This window comes from Danio rerio, chromosome 19 (genome assembly GCF_052040795.2).
Source record: "Danio rerio strain M-AB ecotype USA chromosome 19, GRCz13ab, whole genome shotgun sequence".
NCBI classification, from domain to species: domain Eukaryota; kingdom Metazoa; phylum Chordata; class Actinopteri; order Cypriniformes; family Danionidae; genus Danio; species Danio rerio.
This window is the reverse complement of record NC_141039.2, coordinates 43,988,295-44,006,332: the sequence shown is the minus strand read 5'-3', so window position 1 is coordinate 44,006,332 and position 18,038 is coordinate 43,988,295. Positions and strand designations below refer to the sequence as shown.

The 18,038-nt window shown below is 32.9% G+C and overlaps 1 protein-coding gene across 1 annotated transcript in view; it reads right to left on the bottom strand.

Moving 5' to 3' along the window:
- Window positions 1-271: 271 nt before the first annotated feature.
- si:ch211-57n23.4 overlaps window positions 272-18,038 on the bottom strand; it is a 50,829-nt gene continuing 33,062 nt past the window's right edge. Inside the window, exons 7-14 of the mRNA XM_087295997.2 lie at window positions 15,855-16,020; window positions 13,868-14,118; window positions 11,543-11,707; window positions 11,087-11,275; window positions 7,323-7,439; window positions 7,100-7,226; window positions 5,239-5,374; window positions 272-5,082 (exon numbers count right to left, since the gene is read on the bottom strand). Coding sequence (XP_087152123.1) covers window positions 4,996-5,082; window positions 5,239-5,374; window positions 7,100-7,226; window positions 7,323-7,439; window positions 11,087-11,275; window positions 11,543-11,707; window positions 13,868-14,118; window positions 15,855-16,020 — 1,238 coding nt within the window. The 3' untranslated portion in view covers window positions 272-4,995. The remainder of the gene's footprint in view (window positions 5,083-5,238; window positions 5,375-7,099; window positions 7,227-7,322; window positions 7,440-11,086; window positions 11,276-11,542; window positions 11,708-13,867; window positions 14,119-15,854; window positions 16,021-18,038) is intronic.

Here is an 18,038-nt window from a genome sequence, read left to right as displayed (position 1 = left end):
TGTGTTCATCAAAAAAAGAAACTCATGAAGGTTTGAAGGCCACTTTAGGCTGAGTAAATGTTAATTTTCAGATGAGCAAGTAAAACATTGTGAATCCCAAATCGTATCTTTACCCACCTGTTGCATTTGACCCACAGTTTTTTTAGGTTTCTAACAAACACTTTCAAATTCTCTTTCATCTTCTACAGAGAAATGAAAAAACAGGCGTTTATCAAAATTGACATAGAACAAAAAGCAATAACATTAATTAAAATATTAATAATAATAATAATAACAACATTACAAAAAGAAAATGAAAATGCCATCTTTCCAAACCAAGGTAGGTACCGTGACAACTTTGTGAAAGAGAGTAGAAAAAAAGTTCTGCAAAAAGAACCAAATATTGTTTAAAATGTGAGTCATCTAATGTTTACCACGCTACAAATCACGCTATACAGCTACAAATCTAAAATCCTCCCATTTGTCTTCCGAAACACTTCAGTTCTTTCAAATTCAACATGAGGAAGGGAGTTTTAGGCTATGGAGGGGCTGAACTGCAGTGATAATTGGTAAACGTTTCACACTCATTGTGTTCAAAAGGTCAACCTGGAGTATAGAAGAGCATCTTTACGAAAGCAGATTTCTCTTCAGATGTCTAAGGGTGCGTTCACACTTGTAGTTCAGTTTTAAATGTATCAAGAAAACTTTATTTTTTGTGGTTGCATCTTTGGTTCATGTTGTGTTCATGTTTCAGTCAAATCGCACCAGAGCATTTGGGTTGAATACAGAGCAGGGTTCACATGTATTCAAGCTAGTTTTTTTAAAGGGGTCATGAACTGAAAAAGACACCTTCCCTTGATCTTTTCGAATATAAGAGTAGTAAGAGTACTTAAAGTACTGTCAAAACATCTGATAAGTTTTAGAACTCAACACCTTGTGGTTGCTCTAATATAATCTTAGTTTGAAAGCCATCTGGCAAAACAACTAATTCTGGAATGTTCTGCACTATGATGTAATAATCTGCATAAGCTCCGCCTCCTCAGAAGATTGACACCTACTTCTACTGCACTGCCTGTTTAGCTTTGGCTTTGTTAATATGCAAATCTGTCAGCCAATCAGTGGACTGGATGTGAGTCTACAATTGGCCACGCCCATAAAATAGTCAGTTACTTCATAATTATGACGAATTTTGATGTAAAATTTCTGTAATGTTCTGCTCTATGATGTAATAGGGTGGATGAGCTCCGCCTACACAGAAGATCTTCCACTACTTCTACTGTACCGCCTGTTTAGCTGTGTTATTATGCAAAACTATTAGCCAATCAGAGCACTGGGTGCGAGTCTACAATTGGCCACACCAATAAAATAGTAGACTTTCATGTTAAAATTCTGGAATGTTCCAAGTAGGTATCGCTGCAGCCCGGAGACCTTCAAGTGGGAGGGATTACACCGCAAGTAGGTTGTGTTTAGGTGGTGTAGGTGGAGTAGAGATTAATAAAACACATCACGTTACTGTAAAGTTAGGGTTGGGTTGTTCTGCTCTGTGATGTAATATGTTGGATAAGCTCCGCCTCCACAGAAAATCGAGACCTAATTCTACTGCACTACCTGTTAAGCTCTGTTATTAAGCAAAACTGTCAGCCAATCAAAGCACTGGGTGTGAGTCTACAATTGGCCGTGCCCATTCTCATGAGTGTTAAAGTAGCACATAAGCCAGTTACTTCAAATTAATGATGATTTTGGTGTTAAAATTCTGGAATGTTCTGCTCTATGATGTAATAGACTGAATAAGCTCCACCTCTACTGAAGATCGACACCTATTTGTACTGCACTGCCTGTTTAGCTTTGTTAAAAACTGTCAGCCAATCAGAGGACTTGGTGTGAGTCTACATATGGCCACGCCCATAAAATAGTTACTTTAAAATCATGACGGATTTTGATGCTAAAATTCTGGAATGTTCTGCTCTATGATGTAATAGGGTGCATAAGCTCCACCTCCACTGAAGATCGACACCTAATTCTGCTGTACTGCTTGTTTAGCTTTGTTAATAAGCAAATCTGTCAGCCAATCAGAGCACTGGGTGTGATTCTACAATTGGCCACACCCATTAAAAAGAGTGTCCTTATGAGGGTTAAAACAGCACAATATATAGTGTTACTTCAAAATGATGATGGATTTTGTTGTTGAAATTTGGATTATAGCATAAGTGGACCTTAGAGAACAGTACAAAATAAAAGGTACGTCATGACACCTTTAAATCGAACAAGTGTGAACACACCCTAAATCTTAGCTAGATCTTCACAGCTCAAAACTCCTTGGCTTTCTTGATGCGCATCAGTAAACAAGTCAAGTTCTTTGGTTCCATTCATATGTTACTGTATAGACGTAGCTCCCTTGACTCTTTCTGAAAGGACATCTTTGATTTCTTCTGACCCCAGGTTTGACCCACCGTTAGCCAATCACAATACGCACACATTTACGCATGAATTCATACAAACACTCTCATACGTTTCTGTGCTTTGGTAATGAAGTGTTACAAAAGATAAAGGATATGAACGTTAAATATGAAAGAGGTATTTGGTATTCATTCTACTATTTGGCAAATTCAACTCTATAATCATAAAAAGGACACAAATGGTCCTTCTCTCACATATAAAATCTCCTTGAAAATATATCCCATTTTCATTTTGGTTATTATTTAAACGTGAAAAGGTTCTCAAACCAAAAAAAATCTTGACAGTTCAGTGTTAAAAGAGGGACTTATTTGACTATTAAAGCTTATAATGTGTGGAAAATGTTTGTCGTTGAGTCCATTTTATAGCAAGTTCCCTCTTTGAACTGCGAAAACGTAAAAAAAACACGACGGCTTAGGACATGAATATGAAAACCTTAAAAAAATGTACATCTTTGGATATCATAAAGCTTGGTTTTTCATATCGAAAACATTTTTGGATAATCTGCTGCCATGCCTGTTTGTTTTTGGGAGGGTTGGGGGTGGGGAGAGCATGGTGGTTTTCTCAGTAAACCCAAAACCAACCATCATCTCGCAGCTCCTTCAGGTTCCCATGGCAACCGATTTGGCATCTGGAGAAAAGACCAGCTGGTTTGGCTGAAAACAATCCCTTTGGATAAACATCCTCACATATTCCTCGGTTGGGAAGCAGAGTAATCCTAAGCTTTTGGTTTAACAGGTGGCATCCGCACGGAAAGGCCCAACAGCATCCAATAAGGGTCCATACTTTCCATGCTAAGATATCCAAACAAAATGGATCCCACTCTATGTCTGCTGTTTCATTTTTTCTTTGGAGTTCAGCAGCATCAGAGCAGATCCAAATCATCTCATCCGACATTTATGATGAATGAACATTCGCATCAACGGCTCTCAGTGATGAAGTAGGGAGGGTTTCTCAGACAGCGTTTGTCTGCTAAGGCAATATCTGGAGGATGAGCAGCCGCGGTCACACTCTCCATGGCAGTCGACCAGATGGGCACCTGAACGCAGGCTCTGGAGACTTTGGCACAGGCACTGGCAGTTAAGAGGAGAAGCAGGTATATCTGGACAGTTTTTTTTTTTTGGCTGAGGTAGGCATGCTTTATCAGCAAGAGGCTAATGTTAGCCCAGAACAACATTCTGAGGTAGCTATCTTTGGAGTTATACAGCTTTTGGTGGGTGTTATAAAGGACAGGATAAGGGGAATGGTTGGTAAGAATCCATCACTTTTATGGTTCCTCTGGGTTAGCCTGCCTCGAGGCATGACGGTGAAAAACACGACAATCTATTTACTTGAACTCGCACACAACCACAAGCGAAGGCAAAAGCAAGGCCACATTATTTATCATGGTTTATCCGAGTTAAGGCTAACAAACGGAACAAAACATTGCTCCATGTAATCATTTCAACAGAGAATATAGTGAGTTTTGGTAATCGCATAATTCTTTATGTATCGGAGAGGTATTTATATTTGGCTTCGGCAATGTAGAGCTACACTTTATTACCAGAGGACGCGTTGCGAAAGGAAGTTTTGGTTATAGCAGAAAGCCCTTTGGTAATAAAATATAAAGCAGATATGTTTTGTTTTGCTTCCATTGTGTATTTAAGCTCAGAAAGAGTCACTATTATTAACTATTTTTTCTCCTAAGGCTATCGTTTCTAGTGCAGACACATCGGCATATGGATCTTAAAGGGACAGTTCACCCAAATCAGTTCATCATTTACTCACCATTCCCATCTCACAAACCTGTTTTGAGTTTCTTATGTCTGATGAACGCATAAAGAAGATATTCAGAAGAAACTGGTAACCATTGATTAATTCTTTCTACTATAGAAGTCTATGGTTACCAGTTTCTAGCCTTTTAGGTTCAGCAGGAGAAACAATTGTTTGGAATGAATTAAGAGTGAGTAAATTGTGAGTATTTTCGGGTGAACTATTCCTTAAAGCAGTCAAGCAGTTTGGTAATAAAATATAAAGCAGATACGTTTTGTTTTGCTTCCATTGTGTATTTATGCTCAGAAAGAGCCACTATTATTAACTTTTTGTCTCCTAAGGCTATTTTTTCTTGTGCAGACACATTGGCATATGGATCTTAAAGAGACAGTTCACCTAAAACTGAAATCTGTCATCGTTTACTCACCATTCTCATCTCACAAACTTGTTTGAGTTCCTTTCTTCTGATGAACGCTAAAGAAGATATTCAGAAGAAACTGGTAACCATTGATTAATTCTATCTACTATAGAAGTCAGTGGTTACTAGTTTCCTTTTAAGTTCAGCAGAAGAAAAAAAACAAAGGTTTGAGTAAATAGTTTGTGGTGAACTATCCCTTTAAGCAGTAAAGCTTTGGATCTAAAGGGAGGGAGAAATGCTAAGCTCTCTATATGCATTTTTGTAGTTACAACATGCTCTTTAACACCCTTAAACAGTAGCAGCGGTTTAGAGAGCATGGTAAATATGGGATTTTGGTGGGCAGGCTAGGCAGAGGAACCACAATGAGTGATGTAATTGAGGTAATGCTAGTGCTAGCCAGTGCCTGTGCCTGTGCCTGGCAGATTGGATGGGTGCTGCTCAATAAGAACCTGACACTGGGTCTGATCTTTATTATGACCCTGAAAAAATAGAGAAAACAGATGTTAAAATAATTAACCACCACATACGTTTTAGAGGGAGTTTGGAATGAACTCGCTGAGATGCTAAAGCTCAATTTGTGTTACTGAATAAAGTTATAAAGCTTTATAAAGCTAGACCTAAAGCGCTAGTCTTACCTGAGGAACTAATTCAATGCCTTGAGCAGGTTGTGTTATTCCCTGTTTAGGGAGTCCGTTGCCCTGAACTCGATGCCCTCCATCTTCACCCTGTGGCACAGACCAGCTGTCCTGGGTCCCCTTCCTACAGAGAAAACTGAGACAAAATGTACATTTACTATTATACTTCAGACGTTGCAAACTGATTAATAGAATTTTTGTAATATTATATGAAAAAAATAGGCTAGAATGTGAAAATAAAGATATATAATCCTGCTAAAACTAATAATTATACATATTATTGTTATTAATATAATCATAATAATACTAAGCATGGCTCTTAATGTATTTATGAATATTTTAGCATTATTTTATTAATGCAAACAGCTTTTACTTGTATTTAATTATATTATATATAGAGTGTTGTTTATAAAGGTTGTAATATAAATAAAGACAAAAATAAACGTATCAATTAGCAATTTATCAAAATATGTTACTGTCTTTATATTAGAAGTGCATCTCAGTTTATTAGTAGAACACGTTATTGTATATTGTATCAGAATGAAAACATTCTGTATGTATGTATATAAATATATATATATATATAACATATATATGCATATATACACACATATACTGTATTGTTTTACTGAAGCTAAATAAAGTTACTAAATGTATTAAAATACTATTGATATTAATATAATATAATCTCTCTTTTAAAGGTGAAACTTCATATTTTTTTATCAGCACTATAGAAGTATGCCTTAAAACTACTATTAATATAAATTAAAACTACCATTCATATATTCATTATATTGTATTTCTAAACTACATAATGACATTGCATTTTATATCTGTAAAGTATAAAAATATAGCATGCAGTGCTCCACATATATAAGTACACCCCTCACAAATCTAACGAAGCTATACAATATTATATTTGTGCCAATACAATAGATTAGTCAGTACTGAAGCCAAATCTGGAGCTTATCTAACAAAATAACTTACAATAACGGCCCAAAAACTAGTGTTGGGAAATAGGAATATATATTTTTAATCATTTTTGTCTCTTTTTCATTTCATTAAACAATTATTTGTATTGGTCATTTAAAAGTCATATATTAAATTAAGTTTTTATTGAGTCTAATATGTTTTGCATATTAATGAAGCATTAAAATTAAATATTAGCAGACATTTTTGCAATATTTGAAATATATGTTGCATATATGGCATATATTTTATATATATGAAATCTAAATATGAACTTGTATGTCATATAAAAAAATTACTTGGGTACGATATGTTCATATATGGCCATATAGACACATATAAAAACCTATAGTTAATAAATTTGCACATTGGTGTAAATTTTTCCTAATTAAGGTTTAAATACAAACAAATATTTGTACAATATTTGAAAGATTTAAACACCCGTCACAAATCTCTTTTAAATTCATATTTTAATAGGAAGCTATACAATATCATAATAGTGCATATACCAAATTTGGAGCTTATCTAACAAAATAACTTATGATAACGGTCTAAAAACTAGTACAGCCAAATTTATATGTTATGAAAAAATCAAGACAAGCAAAAAAATAAATAAAATTGTTGAAATTTTATAGGTTGTATTTTTATTTTTAATTTTTTGCAATATTTTCCTTGAATTGAATTTTATTATCTTTCACTGTTTGGTGACTACAATATTATTTTAATAAATATATCTGTTTATTAAATCTGTTTTGTTTAAATGCACCAAAACACATTGCCAATATGAGAAATGGATAAAAATATTTATTTTCAAAATGGGCTGTACTCAATTATGCTGAGCACTGAATATAAAACTATTTATAACATTTCTGCATAGAGATTTCTTCATTACCTGCGCCGATATCCGAACATGAGGAAGAGCACACAGAAAATGATGCAGGCCATGCCGATGTGGATGCCAACCACAATGCTGCTCACCGAGCCCTCCACACCCCTGCAGTTACACTGAGCTTCCTCTCCTGCACCACAGAACATGATTATCATTGAGTTAAAATTCAGTTAAAAATAATAAACATACTTACAGTACACATGTCTTAAAGCAAAAGCTAATTTACCTGCTCTGGTTTTAGCACTTGTGCCGTCCTCAGCCAGTGACACGAGCTTCTTCGAACAGTCGCTCTCTCCATTCCCATTGTAGGCCACCAGTTTGACTTCATACACAGCACCGGCGTCTATGGAGAAAGTGGAAACGTCAGTATTACACACACACATACACCGCAAAATCAATCACAGATACTCCAGCATTCTCCTCACACATATACACTGCACTGCTTTTGTTGACTTTGCAGTCGCAGTATTGATTGGCTGCGGTGAACAAACTCCTGGATATTATGTCCGTCTTTTACTTTGGCTTATTTTTAGTACCTGATGCAAAATGTGTTATCAGCAATAATCGCAATTTTCACACGCTTTTCCAAGTTCTCTAAAATTCACGTATTAGACAAGTACAAGTAGAAGTGCTTATTGCTCAGATATAGGTCAGGTCTGTTTTTGAAGGGATAGTTCACCCAAAAATGAAAATTTCCTCAAGTGTTTCTATATAGAAATCTGATATACGGCAATACATATATGCAAATGACAAAAGATCATATTCGAATTTCACATATGTAAAACATAATTATGTCATTTATGCAACATAATAAACATATATTTCAAAATACTTCAAACATTGAGATATATAGTTAGATTAGTTTAGATATATATATTTCTATATTTTTTATATATATTATTACAATAGTTCTGTCTGGTTCTCGAATCTGATTGGCTGATAGCCGTGTGATATTGAGGTATTTTTAGCACTCATACAGCCCTTGTGTATTACTCCACCCACACGAGTAATGAGCAGAGGACTACAGTTTTGACAAATATTGCAGCTGTTGAACAACAAATTGTACTTTTGAGGCTTTTTAGGGGAGAATGTAGTTGTTTAGATTGCAACTACACAGTTTTTTTTATATAAGGATAGTGCTTAATTTATTTTTCATTTCAGAGATTTAGCAAGCCTCCGGCCATCAGCCTGTCATACTGAGCAGAGCAAAGACGGTTGACATTCCGCCACAAAAACCGCAAAATAAGTCCTTAGAGGAGAAAAAAAATTCAAACTTCAGCTGAACAAACCATTACAGAACAGGTAAGTGACTTTCTAAGTCGATATTTCTCTTTTGTATGCTGGTAGGGCTGTATTTATACCATAGTAATCTGGTAGTGTTTGCTTTGGCTTTTTTGGGGTTAATTATTGTGATCTCCCGGTTGCAACAAAGAAATACTGGGAAATCTCTATAGACTGATGGCATTTCATGCTGTTCAGCCTTATAATCTTAACAAGTGAGCAAAATCACGTGTATTGTCATTATTTTAGACATTACGCTAGAGAATCATTCAAATACTAGCTCTAAAGTGACGTTTGTGAGTTAGCAACCACTTCTGCTGTTCTGAAGTCAGCAGCAGATGTGAATGAATGCCGGAAGAAAGTAGTTCTTCATACAAAAGTGTTTTTAGTCTCTCCGTGTTTAATTTTCTTTTTTATATACATGATTAAGCCGTCAAACTGTTGTATAAACGCAATATCACACGAGTAAATAACCAAGTTCTTGTTAAAATTTCACATATCTAAAACATTTGTCATTATATATATATATATATATGACAAATGTTTTCGAAATGTGTAATTCAAACATGAACTTGGATGTTTACTCGTGTGATATTGCGAAAAAAAAAATATATATATATATATGACCTTGGATGTCATATGTAAATTGCATCCTGTATATTTCCATATATGCAATTTCTATATGGGGTTGTAAACTTTTATGAATGTATTTGCTCTGTTGAACACAAATAAAGATATTTTGAAGAATTTTGGGGGAAAAAATGAGCCATTGACATCCATAGTAGAAACAAAGAAATCTCTGGAAGTTAAAAAACATGTTTATTTTCCCCATTGTTCTTCAGTTCATCTTCCTTTGAGTTGTACAGAAGGGAGAAATTCAAGCAGAGTTGGAACAAGTGGATGATAAATAAATGCAGTTTTTTTGGGTGAACTGTCCCTTTAAGGTGGGCTGAGCAGAGGAATATTTCAGCTGTCACTGACTGTAGAGACATAAAAGCTTGTACAGAGCTGATAAAAGGGTCAAACAGTGATGTGAGAGAGCATTTCAGCCTAAAACACTAGAATGAGCAGAGCTGGATGGAATCTGATGACGTGCTGTGCTGAGATTGTGGGAATATACAGTTTATGGGGTCCTTTGTATAGCCTCTAAAAGTATTTAGACTTAATACTAAATGCCAATGATCCCCTAATGGATTTTGAGAGTAATATTTATGTTGTTTAATTAGAAACAAACATGTAGAGTTTTTCAAGTAATGAACTTTTGAAATGAATAGACTTCAATTTCTTTGAATAGAAAAACAATAAGACTTTAAGAAAACTTCAGAACAAATGATGACAAAAAGTCCTGACAACAAATGTTTTTGTAAGTTAGTCAGATTTTAACTAAGTTCTTTAAGCTATGCAATGTTTAACTAAATATATATATCTTTTTGTTTGATTGATGCAAGTTGAGAAGACTAAAAAAGATCATTTAATTTAACAGAAAAACTCTGCGAGCAAGATTTTTTTACAATGCATTTCTTTCTAACAATAACCTTACTCTGTCATATTGAAAAATGCATTCATATTTTTTTATCATTGGTTCAACTTTTTATAAAAAAAAATGTATATATGAAAAATAAAAAAAGAATTAATAAAAAAGGCCCAAACAGACCATGAATCTGAAAACATTTTATACATTTTGAATGTATTGGGACACCAAAAATGCCGTTCACAAGCTCTACAAATGACTTACTTAAACTGCATGCATTTAATAGCATTAGACAACAAAATTAATCCATCTGGCTTCAGCAGATACGACCCAGCTCCTCAAAGCCAGTCATAAGGCTTTTATATATCAGATATAAAGATTTATATATCATCTGAAATGTAAATAAATTTACACTAATGTTTGTTTTTTAGGACATGGCAATATCTGGAATCTGAGGGTTAAAAAAATCACAATATTATGAAAATCACCTTTAAATTTGTCCAAATTAAGCTCTTAGCAATGGACATTACTAATCAAAAAATAACTTTTGATATATTTATTGAAGGAAATGTACAAAATATCTTTAGAGAACATGATTGTTGGCATAAAATATCAATAATTTTGACTAATGCAATGTATTTGTAGCTATTCCTAAAAATGTATCCATGCAACATGAGAGTTTGTGGTCCAGGCTTACATACAGTTGAATTCAGAATTAATAGCCCTACTGAATTATTAGCCCCCTTTATTTATCTTTTCTCCAATTTCTGTTTAATGGAGAGATTTGTTTTCAATACATTTATAAACTTAATAGTTTTAACATCTCATTTCTAATAACTGATTTATTTTATCTTTGTCATGATGGGGTATTTAGGCAAGTCATTGTAAAACAGTGGTTCTGTAGACACTCGAAAAATATAAACATTGCTTAAGATGGCTAATAATATTGACCTTAAAATGTTTTTTTTTTTAATTAAACTGATTTTATTCCAGCAGAAATAAAACAAATAAGGCTTTCTCTACAAGAAAATATTTTATAGGAATTTAGGAAATACTGTGAAAAATCACTTGCTCTGTTAAACAACATTTAGAAAATATATATTAAAAAAAGATTTAAAAAATAAGTAAAATAAACTAAAAAGGAGGGCTAATAATCTGCACTTTAACTGTATTTATTTCACATTTTGTCTAATGCTGCATCATATAATTTCCATAAACAAAAACCAATTCTCCCTCACCGAGATGTGAGATGATGTGAGCGTTAACATGGCAAGGCAACTGAATGGGCCCCTGCATCTCTCCATGGGGGACCCTGCGGTAGGTCAGACGGAAACCCTCTGCTTTTCCAGGCTTATTGGGAAGCTCCCACAGGACCTGGACTGCGGTGGCGTTTATAGCCTTGGTGAAAAATGTAGGTGGACTGGGCACTAGAGAGAGAGTAAAAAGCATCATGATGAGCTCACAGGAGCAAGAAACACTGTCAAAGTTCATTCTGTTCAAGCAAAAAACACAAGGCGGATGAGGGAAAAAAGCCATGCGATGAATGAAACAGATGCTCGGACATCTGCGCCAAAGCAAATCTGATCAGAGGGAGTTAAAAGTGCTGACAATAGACAGAGAGGAGGTTTGAAAAATATAGTGACCTATGCAAAAAGCAACCAGCATGCAGTGAGTGCAGGTGTGCAGGTACATACCGCCCCCTAGTGTTGTGGAGACCACAGTACTGGACTGTTGACTGGCCCCCAGCGGAGAATAGGCCTTCAGGTAGATGGAGTAGGTGGTCGCAGGTTCCAAGTTTGTGAGGTCATGCTGAAATGTTGTCTTGCTCACGGCCTCCTGTAGTTCTTTACTCTCAGACTCTGGAAACACAATGCAATTATGCAGTGAACTGCTAGAAAAATAACCCTTTCATGTTTAAAAATAACCTTATTAAATAGATTGGTTATAAGCATGCCATTACAGATTTTGTGTGTGTGTCATTGAGTTCATTAATTTACTTATGCAAATGCGTGTGTGTGTGTGTGTGTGTGTGTGTGTGTGTGTGTGTGTGTGTGTGTGTGCGTGTTTATGTGTGTTTGTGTACAGACCATTTCAATTGTGGTCATGTCATTGTCCCATGAACATTTCCAGCTTGTTATCAAACTATTTCAAAACTGTAACAAGAGGCAATTTAATCATAACTCGATGTTAAAACAGCTATCATAACATTATTTATCAATATGTGGCTCTTTTTGGATTCTCTGAAATTAAAAATGTAAAACAGGAATTACGCTGGGACTATTGTTTTTGTTTACATCTCTCAAAATAGTCTATATTTTTTTCAGTTTTTATAGTATTTTCAGCAATATTATTGAATAAAATGCAAATGTTTATATTATTTAAGTACAATGCGGTATAAGAAAATTATATTTTTCGTCTTCTATTAGATGTATGAGTGACTTTATTTACCAAACAAGTGGTTCAAATTGGATGTGCATTATAAACCTTCAATAAAAGTTCAAAAGTTTTTTATTTTATTTATTTCATGTGTTAAGGTTTTAGTTACGGTATTCTCAAAATCATTTAGCATAAATCAGCAGGTTTTATTAACAATTCTGCACAGAAATAGCAAGAAATGTCTGCAGATTCTGTCTGGCCCTAATTATTAGTCAAGTTAATCTATCAAAATAATATAGACAGATTTTATAACCCCAATTTTAACCCCTTTGTTTACAAATGTTCATAAATTATACATAAAGCCTAAACAAATTAACTTAGGTAGGCCTTATGTGGTCATATGAACAGATACATAAAAATATAGCTTATAAATTTGAACATATATGCACATTTATTAATTACAATGCATATATAACACACTGTAAAACCCAATAAGTTAAGGTAACTCAAACCATTTAAAGAAACTGAGTGCAACAAGGAATTTAAGTTCAAAAACTAATCCTGAGTCCTGTGAACTTAATATATTTGAGTAAACGAAGCAGTTTGAGCACAGTAAAAATGAAGAGAACTCAAACTAAAGATATCTGAGTTCATCCCAATGACATCGTTTCGCTCTATCCTTTTTAACAAACAACAACAGTCCATTTCTCAATGTATGTGTTTTTAATATATTGAAATGTGGTAAAGCTGGAAAACTAAACTGTATTTTTATATTATATCAATTTTATATTTATTACTAATATTATTAAATTTTTATTTTTTATTTATTTTTTATTTTTATATAAATCGTGTTTTGCAGACCTCTTGGCCAGGTCACCCTTGTAAATGAGATCTTGATCTCAGTGGGTTTTTTATCTGGTTAAATAAAGAAACATATAAACTGAGTATGGTAAAACCAAATAAATGAAGGCAACTCAAACCCTTTGAGGAAACAGATTGCTACAAACTATTTGAGTTGAAAACTAATCTATATGAGTACTGTGAACTTACTCCTTAAGGTGAAGTATTGAGGTATTTAATTAACTCATAACCTTCAACACAGAGTTCAAACTCTTTTCAAATGAGTAGAATTAACTTTCAGTCAATTTTGAGTTAACTACACTCATTTCATTTGATAAAGTTGACTGTTGGGTTTTACAGTGCATATTTTATGTGGGAAATCTAAAAGCAAGCTTGTATGTCATATAAAAAATGACTTGGGTAGGATATGCTCATATATGGTCATATGAACACATATATAAAATTATAGATTACAAATATACATAAAAAAAATAAAGATTAAATGCAAGCATACATTTTTACAATATTAGTTGCAAGTATGACATATTGCATATTTGTCAAATCTAAATCTAAATTGTACATCAAATACGTTATTTGCATATATAGCCATATATAAAATGTAAATGTGGGACTGATCTTACGATATATTTTTATATTATATAAATCTCATTATTGTTTTATATGTTTTGAGATGTTTAGATGTTTGAGATTGTCTGCGTTTTGTGTGATGGACCTGAAAATAAGGGATAAAAGATCAAATTTGTTCAATTAAAAAAAAATGTAAACATTAGAGAGACCCTCACCGCCATATTTGCGTATGTGCAGCACATATCCAATGATGCCGTCTGTGACTTCAGCCGGCGGCTGTGTCCAGGAGAGCTGCAGGGATGTTTTGGACAGAGCCGTGGCCTTCAGGCCCTGAGGAGAGTCGGGCAGCTCTTTGGCCAGAGACACTGCCAGACGAGCGCTGGCCTGATTCGTGCCCGCAGTGTTTTCAGCTATGCACTGATATATGGCTTCATCCTCCGAGGTGATACGAGTCACAGCAAGAGTACTGAAAGCATTGAAAAAAGAATGATTGTACTCTGAATTTAAGCCCACATATTTGTTACCTTGTTCAGTCTGCATTCACAGGTTTTGGCACATAGAATGATTTGAATATAGATGTAACTAATAACTTTTCTGCTTTTGATATTAATTAAATAATGTGCAATCTGCTTTGAAACAATAATTATTGTAAGAAGTTCATGCAATTTTTTTTTACAAATAAACTTGAATTGACTTCAATGTTTCCCAGCACTGGGTTGCAGCTGGAAGGGCATCCGCTGTGTAAAACATATGCTGGATAAGTTGGCGGTTCATTCCGTTGTGGTGACCCCTGATGAATAAAGAGACTAAGCCGAAGGAAAATAAACGTATGAATGATTGAATTGATCAACTCTGACATCTAGTGGACAGTGGTTGGTAATGCATCAGCACAAATGTATGATCGGCAGGACTAAATAAAGCAACTAATATTAATAAGTAAAGTTTATTTATAAAGAACAAAATTTGAAAAATTGTGCACATGTAAAAAAAAAAAAAAAAATATATATATATATATATATATATATATATATATATATATATATATATATATATATATATATATATTATTTTTTTTTTTTTTTTTTTTTACTTATAAACTGATTTGACAGGAAATAATACATCAACAATAGCAAATGTTAACAAAAATTAAAGATTATATATAAAACTATAAAATATGATAGAAAGTCTAAAATATTAATAAAATAATAATTTTCTCGACTAAAACAAATAGTGAAATAACTATAAATAGATAATTTTAAACAAATTACAAAGAAATTTCAAATAAATACAAATATATATATATATATATATATATATATATATATATATATATATATATATATATATATATATATATATATATATATATATATATATATATATAAACACAACTAAATTAATCAGACTTTTCCTTTTAAGATTTAAGAAAAAAAATTAATTAAATTAAAACTATTTAGGTTAAATTAATTATCACAATTGTATTAGTCCTAAACCCTTTGACTGCAGCTCTACCACATGGTTGACCATATTTTGACTGTTTTAAATAATGACTGTTAACGTAAATAAAGAATGAAAAAAAAATCAAACAAACATAATCCTGTTGCAGAACTACACTTGATTTAGTTTTTTTGTTTTTTTGTTTTGTAAAAAAAAAAAAAAAAATTAACAGGAAAACATTTTAAATAAGAATCTAAAATATTTTATGGCATACTTCAAAAAATAAAGATGATTTGATATTCAAAAATGTTTTATTTTGAATATATTTAAAAAAAAATTGGTCTTACACTTTATATTTTCTGATTTTTGTGCTATTTGCTTATATATGCTATTTGCTATATATGTATACCATAAACCGACATATCAACTATTTGGTAGAGGCTGCTATATTAGAAATTATGGGATGTGTTGAAAAATAAGCATGGAGTGTGTTAACTAGCGACATCAGGAAGAAATGCAATCCACTTTTTTTCGGTGAGGAAATTAAAGGTAATGATGATGCTAAAATAACAGCTGGATTAGTATGGTCAAATAAAATAAATCGAAAAGTACAACAATGATTTTTACTTTAAGTAAATGTTTACTGAAAATAATTTTAAAACAACCTTTCAGCTAAAAAAAACACGTTAAAATGCTTTATTAAGGTTTTCTGAAGGTAGTGTGGTAGTCTTTGTGAGTGTATTGTTCATTTGTGAATGTGTGTACCTGTTGTTGTTGGTGAGTTTGACATTATCACCAGGCGTGAGAATCTTGCCGTTCTTCAGCCATATAATGTGCGGCTCCGGGACCCCCTGAGCGACGCATGTGAACACCGCACTGCCCCCTGCCGGCTTCGACACGGACTGCGGCCACTGAATGAACTCTGGAGGAGCTGAGGACAGACAACAGTTATTATAGTTTACTCAAATTATTTGAGTAATCATGTTTTAAAAATTACTTTTAAAAAAATGTTAACTTAAAAAGACTAGAATAGGTATTATAAGATTAGTTTACTATATTTACTATTTTATATACTAATATTATATTATATTATATTATATTACATTATATTATATTATATTGATAGTTAAATATCTAATATATTTTTATTTTGATAGTTTAATATAAATCTGATTGTTAAACTTATTTAGTTTACAATTTAAAAACAAATCTACACAGACAAAAAAAATGTCACAAAAATGTAACTAAAACTAAAAAGAAATCTGAAAATATTATATTATTCATAAAAAAAACTTATCTTAAAAATACTAAAATAACACTGGATGAGGCACAAAAATATCAAATATAAATCATCAATCATATCAAGCCATGTGAAATAATGTCACTGTTTCTAGAAGTCTGAGTTGGTGCACATTGAGTATTGATGCTCAAATATTAATAATAATAATAATAATAATAATAATAATTTATATTATTATCGATGGTGAATAGGTTTTCAATTAATTAAGATTGCAGTGCAAACTTTAATACTTGATTAAAAGTATTAAAAACCTATTTTGAATATGTAATAATAATAATAATAATAATATGAATATGTAATAATAACTTGAAAACTAATGACTTGTCTTGATCATGCCAAAACTAAACATTCATTAAACAGGTTTTTCTGTCAAGTGAGAACCAGAGATACATTTAAACCCTTTACAATAATTTTGTATTAGTTAATGTTTTTACTAACACGAACAAACACTGAACAATACATTTAAAACAGTATTTATTCATCTTTGTTACAAAAATAAAGTTGTTCATTGTTGGTTCATGCTAACTCACAGTCAGTGTTGGGGGTAACACAATATTACTTTTACTAGTAACGAGTAAAGTAATGCATTACTTAAAAGAATTAAGTAATAATATTTAAGTTACTCTTTTTCAAAAAAAAGCAACTCGAGTTATTTTTTAGATTAATTCATTCGCCTTTTAAAAAACAAATTGCTGAATTAAAATTAGCGTAATTACGTTGAATCACACACTCAATGAGAGAATTCAGGAACAGATAGAAACCAAGATGGCAGGCAGAGCCTTACATTTGTATTCTCATTAGTTTGAACACACGAAAGAAAAGAAGATCATAGTCTCAATGGACAGTGATTTTACTGAACTAATAAGACAAAAACACCAAACACATTGCTTTTAACCTTTATTAATCTCTATATACAGCATGTATAGCGTCAGAAGGTAACATTGTTTTAATTGTTTTTTAATTCGTTTGTTTTTAAAGGTAAATGTAGGTGAAGGTTATACAGTGCGTCCTTAAATGCAGAGCTCCTCTATTTAAAAAAAAAATCCCTGCAAGTTCTGAAAGAGATCCAGCCTCAGGCAGGACAGAAAAAGCAACTAAAAAGTAACGTAACGCATTATTTACCACAAAAAGTAACTAACTAACGTAACTAGTTACTTTTTTGGGGGAGTAACTCAATATTGTAATGCATTTCTTTCAAACTTCCCCCAACACTGATTGTGGTGCATTAACTAATGCTATAACAAGCCTGAATTTGGATTTTAATAATGCATTAGTAAATGTTTAACTATAATAAATGAGACACTACTATTGTTTATTAGTTAGTAAATACATTAACTAATGACACCTCATTGTAAAGTGTGACTCACTTATATAACAGCAACACAAAATTGCTCAATTGAAATCTATTGAACTTATATCTATCTGGTATTGAACTTAAACTCTGCTTTTATAAGATGCGGGTTCACGGTTCCGCTTGACACCCCTTCAATGTCCACACAATGGCCATGCATATATGCAGCGCTCTTCACAGCTTAGAACTTATGCATCTCATTGATCTGTGACACCCACAGCCAGAAACACCCCCAAACGAGCCCCTTCTCCTTGGGAAGAGGGTCTGAGGTGTGGGAGGGTCAAGGGTCAAAGGGAGC